Here is a 19,502-nt window from a genome sequence, read left to right as displayed (position 1 = left end):
TGGCAGTGGACTTATCACCTCCTTCTCTTTTCTTTAATGCCTGATAATCCACAGAAGATGACCTATTTTATGATTATCTCTGTACACTTCTGTAGAACAGAAAGCTTTATAGGGAAATTACTATGGAAGTCCTGTAGCAACACTGCAGACCAAGTACTCTTTCTCTTTTTTTTATTTACAATTACTTGGATTTTTGCTAGCCACAGAGTTGAGGGTTAACAATTATGTGTTGTCCTCTCCCCTGCTCTTGAGTAAGTGGCGTAAAACCCACGGTCAATCATTCAGAAGACGTTTCAGCTCACATAAGCGCAATGGGCCTAATGCCACTTCTCTCATAGTATCACAACCATGTCCCAGATGTATTCAGACAGTTTGTTTTCATGGGTCTTCATCTTTTAGCAGCTTTATGGTGTTTACAAGGGCTTTAATTATTTATTATTTTGTGGGGAAAATACACTACTTACTGGATAAATCTGGCAAAGTTATATCATTGTCCCCTTTTGTGTGTGGTTGGTTACTTTGGTCATGGGAGGCTTTCCCTTCAGCATCAGATCTCCATATCCCCCAGCAGACTTTAACATTAGTTTTCAAGCAGTTGAGATGAAAAAATATTTTGTTTTAAAAAAAGACAGTAAATTGCAAAACTCAACCAATACATCCATTTAATACCATTAGGCTTGTGTATCGGCACACTTGCCCATTTTAAAAAATGTTTCTCCTTTTAAATCTTACCATTAAAACAGAAATGAGAGAACAATCCTACTAGCAATCCCTTGTGTTTCTCAAGTGTAAACCTCCTAAACCACAATTTGCACACTCTTGGGATTAGATTTAACCATTTTTGTTCTTTTAAAAAATCCCAGGTTATGGTGAGTGAAAAACACTCCCTTAGAGTAAATCAGTGATGTAACAGGATAAAGGGTGGGGCATATGCAAAAGTGAGTCTCTCAGAAGTGAACTGAAAAACACAATTAGTGTGTACCAAAGGAACTGTGCTTTTTAAAACAGAGAAAAAAATATTCTATGACTAAGACTAACAATAGATTAACCAGAAACCATTTTTGCTGATAATTAGGGGTCTGTGAACCATTCACTTTTAATTTAAATTTTAAAAAATACTTTAATTTATTCTAGCTCATTGGTGTTGAGCTTCTGAGTGTGATGCATCGACTCTTATTGACCTGGGATCCTCCTTCAGTCCAGCTGCTAGTTACAGGAGTTGTCCAGCAGATAGTGAGAGCAGCTCAAGATTACTTGCAAGAAAAAAGGAACACTCTAAGTAAGACTTTAAAAACAAACAAATTTAAAACTCTTGTTTGCATTTACAGAAGAAAAAAGCAACAAATTTCCTAATTGGGAGAAGAACTCAGATTTATTAAAGTGGTTCTTCTCTGAAAACTGACTAGGTAAAAATGGCTCCTACTTATCCCACAGATCTGTTCAATGTATTCGTAGTTATGCCTTCAGTTATCTTCACTGACACCTTTTCTCAGGGTGATTGTGGGGCAGGGCAAGGGCTTACTGCTTTTTACTTTTGTTAGTGCTGTAGAAAGAACCAACACAGCTAAGAGAGAGTGGAATGCATTTTATACCTTTTTCTGTATCAATAAAATTGTTTATTAAAACCCAATAAGTTACGTCTTTCCAAACCCATGCAGGCAATGGGACAGCACGTGTTCCCTAAAACATCATTTGAATTCAGTGGAGCTGCATAGGGGTACTGAGGGCATAATTACAAACTTTATTACTGACAATGGCAAAGGAGAGAACATAGCTTGTAAGTCTGCCACTCAGAAGAAAATCTTATAAACTGAGCACATTTGATACTAACATCATAGAGACGGTACACAGAATCCCACAATACTGTTTTTAGAGTCACATTTCAGATTGGAATAGCACTTTAATATTTTTTCTACAAAAATCTTATTTGTTTATAACTAAGATAAAGAAAAAAAACTATTGTATTAATATACTTCACTCAACATTGTGCCTGGCAACATGCAGAAGTTGGCATCTTTTGATGATAATTTTACCACGAGTTTTTTAAGTATGAAACACAGCAACTGTTTTCAGACATTGTAATTGTTAAATTTTATCAATTTCTGGGCTCGTTGTGAAATTTTTAAGTCAATTGTTATGATCACAAAACCTTTAAGACAATTTAAAACTCCCTCAGCACATGTTAACTTTAAAAGTAGTATTTTTCTTAACCTGTGTGATCTGTCTGACATTATACATTAATGTGAACCTCTAGCTCTTCTCAAAGTATTATCTACCTGTCAGTGTATTTTATCTAATAGTTATTTAGGGTTTTTTTAATATTTACCCAAATGTCTTTCACTGCAGATGAAGACGACATAAAGGAAAAAGAAACAAACCTTGTGTTAGGAGAAGGTGGTGAGAATGGTGGCCTTGTGCCTGGAAAATCTCTCGTCTTTGCAGCCATGGAACTACTAATGTTTATCCTAGTACGGCACATGCCACATCTAAGCCCAAAAATGTCAGACTCTCCAAGTCATGTTTCTGCCAAACCCCAGCTCTCTGAAGAAAGTGCTCGCCTTGTGGCTGCCACAGTTACCATCCTATCTGATCTGCCATCTCTGTGCTCTCCATCTGGTACTCTACTATAACTTCATATGCATAAATGAATGGGTTTTATGAGAAATATAAGACAAATCCTGTAATTTGAAATGACCAAGTTACACAGCAGTAACTAAAAATGTTACCTCCGTTGCAGACCACTTTAAGTGAAGCTAATTTATTGATGGTGAGGTTTAGATTCTAGAGCAATTTAAGGGTGCCCACTTTTCAGGTCACAGGACATCAGGAAAATCGCAAAATCAAAACTTGCACTATATGCCCTGTTTGTTCTAATACAGCAGAGGCCTCTCTCACGTCTGCAAGAAATTACATTGACATTGCAGATGTTTAGCACTTCTTGCGGTTGAGCCCTTAGTGAGGTGCAAAGTTAATAACAATTCTAGAGAAAATAATTTCTGAAAAATACTTGGCCTGTAGTCCAAATGAGTGATTAATGGATGGCAAATATTTAGTTAAAAATAAAAATATTCTATAAGCCAGCCCAAAGTCTTGCACTGCTGCCATGGGGAGCCTATGATTTGATTCGTGGTCCCATTTTTTCTTGCTTTCAGAGATGACTGAATAAAGGAGTGTTTGAGAAGAAGCATTCAGTAGTGAACTTTCAGACCAGTTAAGGAATGATATTGACAACTGCTACAAGGAATTTTGGCCAGGTTTTTTCAGCCAGAAAGCCATCTGCCCAGACTCGTGGCTTTAAATATGAGCTGGGGGAAGGATGAGTACAAATTCTACGTGTATGGGCTCTTTTTAGCTCCAATTGGGATGTAAAAAAAGCCCTAATTGGGGAAAGAATTAGTTATTTATCTATTTTTGGTGCTTTGTGGCCCCCATTACCATAATATCTGAGCATCTCACAGCCTTCCCCTATTTATCCCTTGTGAAGTAGGGAAGTATTATCATCTCCATTTCACAGATGGGAAACTGAGGCATAAAAAAGGCTAAGTGACTTGCCCAAGCTCATATAGGAAGTCTCGGCAGAGAAAATAATTGAACCCGTATCTCTCCAGTCCCAGACTAGTACCCTAACCACTGGACCATCCTTTCTCTCTTTAATGGATTTTTAAAAATCATTCCTTGTCAACCTAGAGCAGATTTTTAATGGCTGAGTTATAAATCCCTGAATTGCTGATAGCTTTTTAACTTCATTAGCACAAATGACTGCAAATGAAGTAAATTGTCATATCATACATTTGGACTATAATAAGATGTTTCTTAATTGTTAAAATATTATTGAATTATATTTACTACCACATAAGTAAATTATAGTACATTTTGGTATATCCATTGCTAGCAAGAGATGTTCCACTAAGGAAATATAAAGAAGTTGTGGACCATATCTGGTGTTAGAATTAACTGCAAGAATGCACTTTATTTTTTATTTCAGGATGTATGACAATATTACCTACAATCCTGTTTCTGATTACAAGAGTACTGAAAGAAACTGCAGTAAAATCAGTGGATAATCAGGTCTCACCACCAGTCAGTGCAACTCTTCAGGCGATAAAAACTATTGTAACTCTTCCAATGGCCAAGACTAAGGAAACTCATAAGCAATGGACCAGTCTTATCCGCAGCACTCTGGCATCTGTCTTGGAGTACTCCCAACCAGGTAAGCAGTTTACTCTTGACCAGTTAAGCAGCTTAAAGCTAAAGCTTCTGTTTTGGAGAAGTCAATGTTACGTGTTTGTATGTAATATATTATAGGCTACATATCAGGTTAGGTTTATGGGGACGAAAAGCTGTGATTAACAAAGCATAGCTTGTAAAACAGAGACAAGGTCTAAGCACTAACACAAGCCTGCCTAAACACTCTGCATTATAGTGAACTGTATTTATAACGTATAAAATGTATGTAATGCTGAATACTATGCCGATTTTAGAATAATACAGCCTTATCTCAGGGCAGCACACTTCATCTTCATCCTTCTTGACCTCTCAGCTGCCTTTAGCAATATAAATCATACTCTCTTTCTTGAAATCTTGTCCTTACTTGTTTTTTACAAATCAGTTCTCTTCTACCTCTCCACTCACTTCCTCAGTGTTTTTTTCAGCAGGCCTCCCACCCTTCTTCTGTTTCCATAGGTCTCTCACAGGGCTTGGCACACTTACCGTCTGTTTCTGTGCATTTTCTTTAGGTAACCTCATCAACTCACACAGCTTCAACTACTATCTCTGTACCTTTGACTCACAAATTTACCTCTCCATTCCTGATCTGTCTCTCTTCTTCCAATCCTGCATCTCAGCCTGTCTCTCTGAAAACTCTTGGACGTCTCACAACCATCTTAACTCCTTGTCTTCCTTCCCAAACCCTTCCTCGCTTTCTGTTACTGTTGACAATCCATCCTCCCCCATGTCACCCATGCCCATAAACTAGGAATCATCTTTGATTATCCCCTCTTTCCTTTTACCCCGAAATATCTGCCTGCCCAGAGAGAATCAGATCTCAGTGACCAAAGTGGTGCATAGGGAGAGAGACAGTGTCTCAGGTAGGCAGAGCCATAATTGTATCGAGCTGTATGCAATAACTCAAGCTCAATACCTGGAATTGTGGTTCATGGAAACTGGAAGCCAGTGATGCTTTAAGAGAATCGGTATAATAGGCTTCATGTAGTCTTCATCACAATAATTCAATGTGAAGGAGTAAAGGCATGGCTGACTGTGGCAAATTCACATCAGAGAATTGATCACAATATAGTCTAGCATAATACAGAGGGGTAAAAGACTAGCCACTGATATCACCAGGGAATCAAAGAGAAGTGAGGACCCAAAAGCATCTCCGTATTGTAAATCTCCTTGACAGAGGACTGAGTGACTCTTTCAGTAATGGAAAAAAACATACCCCTGCCACAACCCCTAGATGCTTCCCCTGGCCTACCAGCAGTATCTCCATCTTGTCTGCACTGACTTCAATCAGCTTCTTCTAATCCAAGCGTCTTTTCTGTCCTAGAAGAACAAAGAGATGGTACAATCCATGTTGTCTGACCCAAAAGAGAGATCCAGAGATGCATGTAATTTATCTACCGAGAGTATCTCTGCCAAAAACATCTCACTACACCCCCAAATAACCTGAAATATAGATTGAACAGGAGAGGTGGGGGAAGAGTTTGGCAGAAGTGATCATGTGAAATCTGAAGGGCCAAGAGCGTAATTACACAATGCCCTCCTTTAGGATCTTTGAGAGGAAGCAGTCATTGGATTAAGTTTTCCAGGCCAAACCCATATTAATTTTCAGTGGCCTCTTAAGTTGTATGTCTCATCAAACTTCTCTCTCCCAACTTCACCTTGGCTCAAGGGCCTTCAAGCCCCCATTTCCACAAGCACCACTGACACTTACTATAGACCTTCTGTGGACTTTATGAGATTTCATTTAACTCCTTGCAAGGTGCATGCACTGAGGCAAGGGTTTGCATGCCTTCAGTTCACTTTTCAGGACCAAATGAAGTTGCACATTTTGCCAGTTTAGCAAAATGGACAGTGTGATTTTAACAGGCTTATTAACGCAGTCAGATCTAACTAATTTTCAGCAGAACACTCAAGAACCCTTCTCCTTAGTGCAGGCTACTCCCATACTAGATTTTTGGTTTCTACATGCCAGCCCTTTCAGCTGCAGAGGCTGTTTTGAAAGGGTTTGCAAGAGACTTGGTTATAATGGGGACTGTATATTGTGTTTTTCACCATCTTTCTGCTCAAAAATAGCATAGTTGTATTTGCTTAAACTTTAAAAACAATAAAAATATACCTGTGGCCAGAGACCAAGCATGAATAATTTTGGCTGCATAGGTAGAAATTTCAGGAAGTTTTTTAAGCAGTTTAAAAGAGAGGATTAGACTAGAGTGAATCATCTTAAACAACCTCAACTATATCAGTCACTACCACTAACTGCAAAAATGTGACTCTGGTGGTGGTGAATAAGCACGTATTTGAGCATAATTGAAGTCTTTTCTAGTACATCTCTCTGTTTTGAATTGTTCTAGTACACAAGGATTTACTAAACAAACTCTAAAACCTTTTCACAGTAAGCTCAGCCTGCTTTTTCTTTTTGTTTTTCAGAGGGCACTAAGTCTGTTCTTGATGAAGTAAGCATGCTTACAGCAATTGCGCTCTTCCTTTGGTCTGCAAGTACAGAAATAATTGGAGTGCAGTCCTTACAGAACGGCTGCATTAACAGATTTAAAAATGCATTGAATTCCTGTGATCCTTGGGTAAGCTCATGATGTGGGAGTGTGCACAACCTTTTAAATGCTTGACACAAAGTAACTAGGAATAATATTATATTTTCTGAATTCCCTGAAATCTATAATTTCTTCACTTCAAAAAGTAACCAGATTCTGCTTGTCAAATTAACAAATTAACCATCACAACTATTGCATCAATGGCAATTATAACAAAACATCGCACTTTTGCAGTAGGATTTTCAAGTTGTGCTATATACTTGATTTATGTAGATTTATAAAAGTTACATCTTTGTTAATGTAAGAAATTTTAGGAAGGAAAAGACCACTGGGCCAAATAAGTCTAGACCTTCTCTGGTTTATTTTAATACTACCTCCTCATAATGCTACTCGAACTCCTGTTTCCATAGATAAAGATTAAGGTCCAAATTTGCAGTGATTCTCCTATTTATATATGTACAAAATTTGTGTTTAATATTACTTACATGTACAAAACCCATTTTGAGTGTGCAGTTCAGGGATGCAGTTGTCTGATTTGCATGTGCATATCATTTCAGAGGCCCTCTGAAAATGGTTACATATTTGTCGCAAACTCATTTATGCTTTTTGTTTTGTCTTCTCTTTAAATTATCTTTTCAACTAGTCCATTGCAAAAGTGATAAATTGTAGCCTGACTTCGCTCAGACATGCTCAGTTTAGCATGAAGTGAAACACAATTGCCATGTAGAAATTGGTTCTTTGGAGCAGTTATACAAATTTGCAGATAGTGTAATTTTAAGTGAAAGAATGTTTCCCAAAATCATGTGAAACAGAACGTCTTGTAGTCTCAATGTCAGAGAACTCAAGCCTCCCCACAGCCCCTTTTTGTGACTTTGTATTTTTTGTTTGATGGACTCCATCTGTTTGCTCTTCCTCCCCCATTGGTAGAGCTTTTCTCATCACCAGTGAGACAGTCGACAATTCCCACAATATTATCGATCACATCCAAATTACAGTTGCACTTGAACTGAATGTCGTTTGCTTGAAAGGAACAATGAAGAGAGACTAGAGGAGATAAAGGGAGATGATATAAAGAAAATCATCATCAATTCTTCTCTTACCTAAGCAAGGGCTGCACTGAGCTGACTAGTATTGATTATAAAAGTTAAAGGTTGGCAGTGGTAACTTACCATGCTATAGTGTCCCTTCTCTGAGTAATAACAAGATATCTAAAAGAGAACTGCTTTCCCTGTACTCCTCCTTTAGGGGAGTGGGCATGGGAGGAGAAAATTCTGTCCATGTCTAAGAAAGAACTGTCTTACATAAGTCCAGCTCTTTGCTCTTCCCCAGCACCCTCCTCAATCCAATTACATAGATGTTGTGAATTGTTATCTCCAAACTTTATTTCTTGATGTAGGTCTAAACTTCTTCCTCTATTTTCTCCACTACTCTTGGGATTTTCTAATATGTTTTTTATATAGTGTTTCCCCCAAGAGGCACTCAGAGATTTCCTGAGGAGAAAAATATAAAGAAAAAGCATGCCAGATTTAGGCATTTAGAACTCTATTCCACCTGAGAGTCCTTCTCTGCAGTGGAGTCATCAGTTTCCAGACTGAACTGGAGTCTTATGCTCTGTCACTGTTCAGCAGTTTGCCAAAGCTTGACTTGCTGGAGTTCTTAAGGTGGGAAACAGTTTGAGACCATGTCTCTTCTTCCAGTTCAATAGTCACACCTACAGGAGCTCCTGATGGAGACAGTGAAGAGGGGAGTGTCTAGAATGCCGAGAAGGAGCCTTTACATCTATCCCTATTCAGCTCTGTATAGAGACCAACAACAGGAGAAGTTCATTTCTCTCCTCCGTTTAAGGAAGTTCTCTGCCTTTCTCATCTAGCCAGAAATGAACACTCCCCCAGCAGAGTTTTGGTAACAACAGAGAGCAGCTTAATATCAGCCATACTGGGTCCATACTTTGTTTTGTATGTCAACAAGGGAAATATACTCTAGATTGCATTGTATTATTTATTTTATTATTTCAATATATAAAATGGCAACTACAGCAGCCCCTAGGTGGCTGCACATTAATGATTAACAGACATACATTTAAAAATAAGCTGAAATGATATAAAATAGAGAATTATTTAAAAATACTTGTACCACCAAAGAATAATGCTCCATCACTGAAACAACAGCCTCAGGCAAAAGCCTGAATGGATAGCTGTGCTTTATTTTATAACCTCAAGTTAGGAAACTCCAACTTTGTTGGACAAACAGAAGTGAACTGCAGAATGGAGAGCTCTCAGCTAGGAAGTCCTTGTCCCTTCATTCCATTCTGGGAAACTTTTATCTCAGAAAGAGCACTACAGACTGCAAAGTGGATTCAGGCCCTGATTTTGCACCATTAGAGTTAATGGAAGCTTTGCCATTGACTTCAGTGAATGTAGAATCAGCAAAAATTCCACATTTGAGGAAAGAGTAAAAGAACTGTGGACCAAATTCTGCCATCAAAAGCTGGCACAGGGCTCCTGCTGAAATCTATGAAAGCTTCTACCTGCAAATGTGTAGATTTTATTCTTAAATATGTGCAGTTTAAACAAAAGCTAATGAAGGTTCCGTGGTAAGTCACTTCAAGAATTTACAACTGCATCTGCTCTAACCCCTCAGACAGAGACCAACACCTACCAAATCTCCACCAAGCATTCTCAAAACTACAATACCTGCATGAAGAAATAAGGAAACAGATCAACAGAGCCAGACGTGTACCCAGAAGCCTCCTACTGCAAGACAAACCCAAGAAAGAAACCAACAGGACTCCACTGGCCATCACATACAGTCCCCAGCTAAAACCTCTCCAACGCAATATCAGGGATCTACAACCCATCCTGGACAATGATCCCACACTTTCACAGGCCTTGGGTGGCAGGCCAGTCCTCGCCCACAGACAACCTGCCAACCTGAAGCATATTCTCACCAGTAACTGCACACCGCACCATAGTAACTTTAACTCAGGAACCAATCCATGCAACAAACCTCGATGCCAGCTCTGCCCACATATCTACACCAGCGACACCATCACAGGACCTAACCAGATCAGCCACACCCATCACCGGTTCATTCACCTGCACATCCACCAATGTAATATATGCCTTCATATGCCAGCAATGCCCCTCTGCTGTGTACGTCGGCCAAACTGGACAGTCTCTACGGAAAAGGATAAATGGACACAAATCAGATATTAGGAATGGCAATATACAAAAACATGTAGGCGAACACTTCAACCTCCCTGGCCACACAATAGCAGACCTTAAGGTGGCCATCCTGCAGCAAAAAAAACTTCAGGACCAGACTTCAAAGAGAAACTGCTGAGCTTCAGTTCATCTGCAAATTTGACACCATCAGCTCAGGATTAAACAAAGACTGTGAATGGCTTGCCAATTACAAAACCAGTTTCTCCTCCCTTGGTTTTCACACCTCAGCTGCTAGAAGAGGGCCTCATCCTCCCTGATTGAACTAATCTCGTTATCTCTAGCCTGCTTCTGGCTTGCATATATATACCTGCCCCTGGAAATTTCCACTACATGCATCCGACGAAGTGTGTATTCACCCACGAAAGCTCATGCTCTAAAATGTCTGTTAGTCTATAAGGTGCCACAGGACTCTTAGCTGCTTTTACAGATTCAGACTAACACGGCTACCCCTCTGATATTCAAGAATTTGAAGAGTCGAAACAACAAGGATGGAAGAATATTATTTATAGTGGTGCGGGAGTATGAATTGAAGTAACCAGTTGAAACTGGTCCCAGAATGTAGGTTTCAGGAAAAATGTCGTGAGATGGAAATTTTAAACAGCATCCTAATGGAAGTTGAGGAAGCTCCAACACATTGCGGGAGCCTTTAAATCTTAATTATACAGAGCACTATCAAATCTGTTGCAAGGAATTAATCTTGCATTGATAGGAAGATAAACCAGGCAACCTAATAGGTCTCTTTCATTCTTACCGTAAATGATTCTACTATCTATAATTTTAATTTGTAATCTTATCTATATCTCCAAGTTTTCTGCCACCCCAAAATGTGATCAGTGTCAGACTGATCTTCTCACAGGCCATTAATATTTTGAATAATACTGCTCAAAGTCCCTGTAGGACCCTGCTTGATAACTCATCCTATATGGTGTTATAAATATGTCCAACTTCGTAGCCCGCTTTCTGGATTATCATATGATATTCAAGGCCATATCTCTCCAATTTGTCTGAGATTTATATGTAGTATTTTGGAAAAATTCCTTTTCAATGCCAAATCTAATACAGTTTGACACAGTTGACAGAGTTTTAGAATATTAAGAACATCAACTTAGTTTTCCATGACCTATGTTTTGTACTACTCTAATCTACTCTAATACTACTTTTAGGCTGGGGGGACCCCTTTGCCTTTGTGGAATTGGAAGGGAACTTCAAATGACTCCTCATATACATCCAGTGTTATTGCTAGTAATTCTGTTATTTATGGAGTCAGCTCCTTGTGGACTCTAGAATGCATCCCATATGGCTGATTAGTATATTATTAACTTTGGTTAACTTTCCTATCTTACCTTCCTTTCCTATCTTTCACTTAGTCATTGCTCTCTTGTTTCCTGCATTTGTTTCCTAGTTAAACTCCTTTTTCTTGTATTGAAAACTGAGTAACAATATTTTTAGCAGCTGAGCCATCTGTTAGTCTTTTGCTGTTTTCTGCCAATTTCAGTGGTCTTTTTCCTTTATTTCCTCCAAGCATTTTTATATTCACACAAAGATGTGATGGATTGTATTGCCGACCGCCAAGTCAATATATAAATCAATAAAATGTATTTATCTTGATTAGGTTCAAGCCAAGTGTTATCAGCTTCTACTTTCTGTATTCCAACACACCAACCGTGCCCTGTCAACTCCATACATCCATTCATTGGCACCAATAATGGTTGAGAAACTGAAAGCTGTAGAAGGTAACCGTCCAAACAGCAACACAGAGCTTTTAGCAGTCCAGGAAGGAATTAAAGTCCTTGAAACATTGGTTGCCCTTGGTGAGGAGCAGAATAGTAAGTATCTTTTTTTCTGTAGAACACTAATAATGCTGAAATACAACATTTTACATCAGAAATGTTGTAGTTAGGGATTTGGTGATGGAGCTGATACAGTTAAAATGGTAGTTGAAATTATGCAAAAACTGTCATTGTATTATAGCTTTACATGACAAGGGCTGTTGTATGCCAGGATTGCACTAGCACTCCTACCTTTTGTGGTTGTAAAGAAAACTTCCAAATGTGGTGTAGTGTTGTCCTCGTGCGCCTGCAAATGGAAAAAAGTAATAGAGAGCTGCGCACTGCTCCAATTGTTACCTCTTTCACTAGTGACCATTTTAGCAGACCTATTGCCTATTTATGTAGGTATTTCTACCAATACTACACCCATCACCAAAGTTATTTGATTATCTTGAGAAAGAGCTATGCTGGGTTTGGAAGGGCTGTTTGAAATTGTGGGCAAGTCTGAAGAGAGTAACATCACTTTCTTTCCGCAGAAAAGAATATTCATAACATATATTAAAATTCAGTTAAGTTAAAAATGAATCCGCATTCGGAGACCGATTGACACCTGAGAGTCATCTGTAAATAAGATTACTGTTTTCAATGTATTTCCCAGTGATATTCATCCACATTAAAAACAAAAATGCCACAGAACTTACTCAAGAACTTACTCAAGAGCCACTCTGGTTTTGGAATAGCTGAGCTGAGCCGAGCAGGTGTGAAATGATAGACTAGTAGAAATGTATTGGGGAAAATTTGTCCAACATCTGATTTTTGTTAACATTAGTTAGAGCCAAACATATCAGTCCCCCTACTTACATGAGCACTCAGTTCACATTTACTTCAAAATATAAGAACATAATAAGTAATATTCTGAAAAATCCTTTAACCAAAAATGTTTATTACAAACTTAAAATTTATAGTCTAATATAATTATTTATTTTAAACAAAATAAAGCTGTAATTAGATTATTCAAAAAATCAGCAGCAGTGACTGCTTTAGTTTACTTTTTTATTTTTTTCCAAGAAATGTCTCTTCCTTGGGTTGCTATCTCCTCTGATCTCACAAGCTAAGCACACTTGGGCTTGTCAGAACTTGGATGGGAAACTTTCAGTCTTGGCAATTAAGTAGATGACTCTCTTCTGAGTCTTTCCTGAGCCAGTGCATCAACACAGGGGGTGCTGTTCTAGTGGAGGTATAATCTTTCAAACAAAATGTAGAAATAAGGTCCTAACCAAGTGTAGTCACTAAAGATACCAGGAAGCTTTTCACAGAAGTAATGATAATAAATCCTACTAGTTTGTGTTTACATAACATCTTTTATTTTGGGCTCTCAAAGTACTATGCAAATACACTTTGATCCCCCGTGTGAGAGATTAATAATATGCCCATTTTACAGATGGGGAAACAGATACATAACAAGCATAAGTTATTTGCTGAAAATCATGGAATGAGTCAGTGACAAAGACCGGGTCTAGAATGCAGGAATCCTTAAAATCCTTATTCTTACTACTAAACCATACATTCAGAGTAAGAGGTATGCCAGTGTCCTAGGTAAATTCCAAACATGGTAGCAATATTATACTACCAATTCTTTTATTTCTGTGCTGCATTTTAAAACTGATATGGAGGTACACTTCACTTTGTGTCCTAAACTGGTATGTCATACTCCGTATGATGGCTGCTTTACAGAAATAAGATGAAATGATTTTTCAATCTGTAAAGTCCTATAGGATCCTTTGAGGTACAAGATGCTCTACCACTTTAACAGATTTAGTAGTGAGCACTATCAGGCTGTGCACTAATCTCCCCAGTGAAGTGGCTGGAACAAAACCGAAGTGTGTTAAACACTAGAAAATATGGAATACAGCCAAATCCTACACCGGCCAGGAAGAAGACTGGATATCCTGAAAAAAGGTCTTCTGCAACTTAGACTCCTTTTGATTTTATTATATTATTGCTGTGTTTGTTTTCAACTTTGACCGTATTGGCTCTTTTATAGGAACAGTATTGTTGCCACAATTCATTTTCCATATAGTTTTCATTTCTAATCTATTATGCTTTTTTCTTCTTTCACTTTCAGGAGTCCAGTTGCTTGCTCTTCTAGTTCCAACTCTGATCTCTTATTTACTGAATGAAAATGCTTTTGCTTCTGCATCTACAATATCGAAAGATCTTCATGAATTTGCACTCCAGAATTTAATGCACATTGGTCCCCTCTACCCTCATGCTTTCAAGACAGTAATGGGAGCTGCTCCTGAATTGAAAATACGTCTAGAAACTGCAGTCCGAGCAAGTCAGGCCAACAAAGCAAAAGCAGCTGCCAGGCAACCACCACCCACAATACATTCTGTCCCAACAATTAAACTTAAAACTAGCTTTTTTTGAATTATTTTGAGTTGTTATTTTTGGGATCATACCTACAATTAAATGTCAGAAGCACTACATCATTCCTTATGTGCTACTGCATATATGTTTGTATTTTGCATTATTTGTATGTCAGAGGCAATCTAATAGCTTTATGTGTAATTACTTGAAATTTGTGCATTATAAGGGAAGTAGTGTTAGAAATATTTATATAGATTTTTAAGAAATTGAATTTCTTTGATCATATTTGTGAATCTGTTATAAATTATCCACCAAAAATGTATCATCTGTCCTACTACATTGTGTTGTTTATTTTTAGAACACTGAGTCAAACCTTGCAAATTAAGTGTTTTTAAAAGCTAGTTAATGCTATCTCACTGTTGTACCAGCACACTAACACAGCAGGGTTGGAGTGGGAGGAGAAACCAGTGTTCAGTATTTACTATTTATCTTTGGAAATTTCAGGTGTAATAATCACTTTTTTCTTAAAAAAACAAAAACAAAAAACCCCACAAACCTGGTGAAGTTGGAGTGTATCAAACGTATAATTCATTTCAGGTCACATGTAATACAAAAAAAGCAGGAACTGGAAAAGATTGCAGTCTTTTCCAAGATAAACAATCAAGCATGCTGTCAAAATAAGATGTTATTAACTTTGTGGTATATCTCTTTCTTTCAGATCAGTTTCCATGCCTGAGAGTTAATAAAAGGATTCAAAGAACCAACCCCCCCCCCCATCTCTCACTAAGATACATGAAAAAATGCATTGGAAATAAGGTTTATAAATGGGACCATATGCCATCTGCATTTCTGTGGCTCTGGAATTTGCCTGTTGCAAAGGTTCCTGTGGTAAACTGTTTTCCTGCTCTGCCCAGATCCCACAGTTCAGTGTTCTGCTTACTTTGCCTAGATTCTCAGAGAGAAGAGCACTGTTACCTGCTACAAGATTTGACTATAATGGAGGCCATTGGGCTGTTTCTCCTGCCAGACTTCACAAGGGGCTGGTGGAGAACCTTCTTTCTGCAGCCACAGGGAGGAGGCTAGAACTCTCACATACCTTTCTTAGAGTCAGGAAGAGGTGGAAGGCATAAGGCCATATACTCTGTGCATATCAGACCTACAATTTCTGGCAAGGGTCCTGATTTATTCAATGCAGTAGGGCTATTTTCCTTGGTAAACTGGGAATTGTGCAACATTGTGAAATATTCAGGAAAATACTGAAGTATAGTATTTTTATTGAATTATATGTTAATGCCTCTGTTCCTATCGATTTTAATAGTCAGCAGAAATCTCGCATTTTAACGTCTTTTACACTGCTTTAGAATTTCCAGGTTGCCACATAAATCAGGGGTCCTTCCTATATAGGTTTGTTGTGTCATAAAACCTATAGGGCTTTCATAATGAATGGCATGTTTCTATCCCTCCATCTTTGTTGTCCATTCAGGTGTTCCTGTAACAAGTCAATGTACAAGCTATTTATATAATTTGAGAAGTGGATCCTAAAATTTCTGTTATTTGAACCTCACAATAAGAAATGAGTAGTAATCAGAATTTAATCGTATGATTGATATTTGGCTGAAATATGTATGGATTTTGATCTTGCCATAGGCATTTACCCATCTCTTTCTTCTAAATAGCCACTGTGATAGCCCTTCCTTTGAGATCTGTGCAAGGGGAAGGGGAAGATCAACTGTAATTAAAACTAATTAATTAAGAATAAGATAGTTCTTTTTCACCCTGTCAGTTAGTTTATACAAACTCTTTAACATAATGTTATGTTTAGAAAAGCTTTTAATTCAGAATTGTTCTTGACCATTATTCAAGATGACAAAGAATGGTGTGAGCTCCGGTGTTCCTGCAGACAGTTACTACAGGACGTATCTTTACTCCCACACCTATTTCTACTAATGTAATAGGACTAGACATGAGCGTAAAGACACATAGAGTAATGAACTGTTTATAGAATGAAGCCCAAAGTGAGGAAAGAGTGGCAGCAAATAATTATTTGCTTTAATCTTCCTTTCTATACATAGTGATTAAGTTAATTAAAATTTACAATATAATTCGTAATTTCAAAGCTGAAACTAAGAGCTCATTGAATAAAAAGTACAAGCCTTTTAACATTTCATTAGGGAAGATGAATTTCAAAGTAAATGTGTCAGCAAGATTTTTAGAGAAACCATATAAACACGTAAAACAGCTGGAAGTGAGAAAAACAATATGATATGTTTTCTCTGATTGTTTCAAGTTAGTTTATGCTTACTGGCTTCCTATCCCTGCCATGCAATAAACATGCAGGAACCCCAGTGAAATTGCTGATTTTTTTTTTGTTATGCATTGAGGACAAGTCTTCCCTTCTGTCATGAGCTATCTGCCAGTTTCTCTCTGCCTTGCCTGAATTAGCAGCAAGAATTCTTCTTCTTGTCTCCTAATTCCCCTAAAATAGTCTTGTTTTACCCTAGCACTTTTTTTCCAGTTAGAAGCTGGAAACTCAGAAAAGGCAAAGAAACAAATCTTAAAATGCAAGTTTAGAGCCAGCCAAGCAAAAGTGGGAAGCTGTAGGAAGCCAGTAAAAAAAAAAAAAGAAAAAGAAAGAAAAAATAAAAATAGGCGAAACATGTTAATTGAAGGGAAAACAGACACAGAAAGAGATTGAGGGATAAGGGAAAGGCAGATGCAGATGAAAGGCTTTTTCTGCACCACATGTAGACATACTGGGTTCTCATGCTCATTTAGAAACAAGCCTCTCAAGTTTCCCATCTACATTGTACTGTGCTTTTCTTGCTCCTCAGGAAAAAAAAATATTTTATATAATAATCTGGCACCAAACTCCTTTTGATTAAAAGATGAAGTAACTTGGCATGCTTTCCTCATTTTTGTTTTTCCTCTCTTTTCCTCTCTGCTTTTCTCAGGTTTCATAGTCTTTTTTCAGTCTGTTTTCCCCTGAATTAACTTATCTCCACTTTCGCTCTCCATTTTTCTTCTCTATTCTTTCCTTTTTTTCTTACTGCCCTCCTTACTTTTGCTCCCCATGAGCTTGGTTTTCTCCAGCTCATATTTTCTCTCACCTTTCCTGCTTTTTCTATCTTCCTTGCTGTCCCTCATTCTCCTTTTTCTCTCTCTCCAAGCTCCTTCAGTTTTTTCCTCTCAGGGCCAGAGTGAAGAGATCACCTAGTATGCTCCTCTCTGTAGTTATAGTGATCTCTCTTACTGCCAGGCAAGGAAGCAGGCAAGCACTGGCTTTCTGAAGAAGTGATAGATGGTCATCAGTTAACTGGAAAGAGTGGTTTGAAAAGCTCAGCAACACTCCTAGTCTGTACAAAATATGGTGAAGGCTCTGGGCCTGCTCAGTGCCTTCACCTTTGATGGGCCTGTAGAAAAGCTCATCGTATGCCAAGACAATATCGTTGGTGACATATTGAGTCTGTTGCTTACAGAGCTTGCAGCATTTTTAGTGGCCTCACATGTTCTCAGCCTTTTAGCTTTCTTCTGGATTTGGCAATCCCCTTCCTCTTCAGCAAGGCTCCTTTCATTAATATCTCTGTGAATCTGTAGTAGAGCTTTGAGTGGTCCCAGGCTATGAGATAGGAAGTGAGGGCCATGGCAGCTGCAGCAGAGTAGGAGGCTCTGGCTCTCCTCCTCAAACACCAGCTGGTGAATCCATCCCCTTGGCCCAGCTTCTCATGAGGAGCCAATTTTAAAAGTTTAGACTCCCACTGTCCTTTCAGAGGAGGTTGTGGTTCCCATGAGACTTCCTGTAATATGGTCCAGTGACCTTACTCAGCATTCCCCCTCTAGGGAGAACAGAGCTTCCAGGACAAGCTTCCTTCCGCTGCAGTTCTATGGGATGGCTTTACCGGTCTCAGCACTCCAGTTTTTCCTTCTGCTGCAGGGAAGAGCAGTCTTCAGAAGATCCTCCTGTGCTGAACCCTTACAATACCACAGCTTTCCAAAATTCCTCCTCCAGGCAGGTCATCTGAGAGTTTTCCTCCCTGAGGCTGGGGAGGAGGGGACTGCCATAATTTTCAGTGCCCCAGTTCCCTGTCTCCATCCTCTTAACAGTTGAGAAAAATGACCCTTTCTGCTCCAGCCATTTTTAACAATGTAGTTTTGTAACATGCTGGCTAAGGCCATGTCTACACTACAAAATTGTCAACATAGAGCCAGCCACCGCAGTTATTAAATTGCATGTGTGCACATGCTTGGCTTCTTATGTTAGTGGTGCACATCCTTAGCGGGAGCACTTCATTGTATTGTCAGTGTGGGGCATAGTGGGATGGCTCCTGAAAGCCAGTAACAATGCAGTGTTTACACTGGCACTGTGTTGAACTGACTACATTGACTGACTACGTTGCTCAAAGATCTAGTGTTGCTAAATCAGCACCAAGAAGCACTTATTTTAGCAAGAAACAAATTTAAGTGAAGGCTGCTTATGTTGACATAACGGTGGGGTGTAGCCTGAGCCTCACTGTGTTGTGCCTCTCTCTAGTACCTAGTCTTCAGAGGCTCCTGTAACCAGTGAACAGACTTGCTTCACTACCTCCCATGGTAAAGGCCGTTGACGGTCCTGAGTAGAAAGTTCCTGTAGGGGATGCATCGCTGAACAGACCTGCCTTAGCTTTATGCAAAGCTGCTCTTGCAGAAAATCAACATGCTGCACAGAAAGTGATTATTCTGGATACAACTGACAGCCTGTCTCTGACTGTCCTCTGTGCTAGAGTGTGCTACCCAGCCTTACAGAGGACAGGAGTAGTTCTCGTGATTAAGGGCTGGGATGAGAAATGGTTAATTTCCTCTGGAATTTGTACATTTCTCACGGTGCTGTTGACGTGCGGCTCTGTACGTCTGTCTGATGCACCTGTCATGGGCCGCTGCCAGCTCCCAGGGAGAGAAGACACGTGGGGAGAGGGGTTGGTTTTGGGGTGAGGGTTACGTAGATTCTCCCTCCAGCCCCTGCTTTTGCGGGGTGGGAGGAACGGAAGTGTGTGAGGGTCCGCCTGGAAGGCGCCTGTCCGCCCCTGGCCCGGGGGCAGAGCACTTGTCTGAGCAGCTGACGCAGGGATGTGTTTTCCCTGGTGTGATTTCCGTTTCTCGGAAGTGAAGAGCAGAGCAGCCGGCGACCGAGGGCGGATAGGGGCAGACCCTGCCCTGTCTGCGCTCAGCTCCCCGGCAGAATGGCCCCAGAACTACATTTCCCAGAGTGCCGCGGGCCGGGCCGGTGTGGATCGCGCGCTGGAATTGTCCCCGCCAGGCCCCGGTAGCAGCCGGCGGGGGCGTCCTGTCAGGCGGTGAGGGCGGGCGGGCGCGCCCAGGTTGTTGCTGCTGCC

At 39.5% G+C, this 19,502-nt stretch overlaps 1 protein-coding gene across 2 annotated transcripts in view; it reads left to right on the top strand.

Moving 5' to 3' along the window:
• HEATR5B (HEAT repeat containing 5B) overlaps positions 1-14,471 on the top strand; it is an 85,420-nt gene extending 70,949 nt beyond the window's left edge. For both annotated transcript variants that reach the window (XM_030557101.1, XM_030557102.1), the window contains 6 exons: positions 1,135-1,279; positions 2,347-2,616; positions 3,986-4,210; positions 6,652-6,803; positions 11,610-11,823; positions 13,892-14,471. In XM_030557101.1, coding sequence (XP_030412961.1) covers positions 1,135-1,279; positions 2,347-2,616; positions 3,986-4,210; positions 6,652-6,803; positions 11,610-11,823; positions 13,892-14,196 — 1,311 coding nt within the window. In that variant the 3' untranslated portion in view covers positions 14,197-14,471. The remainder of the gene's footprint in view (positions 1-1,134; positions 1,280-2,346; positions 2,617-3,985; positions 4,211-6,651; positions 6,804-11,609; positions 11,824-13,891) is intronic.
• Positions 14,472-19,502: the final 5,031 nt, after the last annotated feature.

The sequence above is a fragment of the Gopherus evgoodei genome, chromosome 3 (assembly GCF_007399415.2).
Source record: "Gopherus evgoodei ecotype Sinaloan lineage chromosome 3, rGopEvg1_v1.p, whole genome shotgun sequence".
In the NCBI taxonomy this organism is placed as follows: domain Eukaryota; kingdom Metazoa; phylum Chordata; order Testudines; family Testudinidae; genus Gopherus; species Gopherus evgoodei.
The sequence above is the reverse complement of the archived record's forward strand: the minus strand, read 5'-3'. Positions and strand labels throughout refer to the sequence as shown.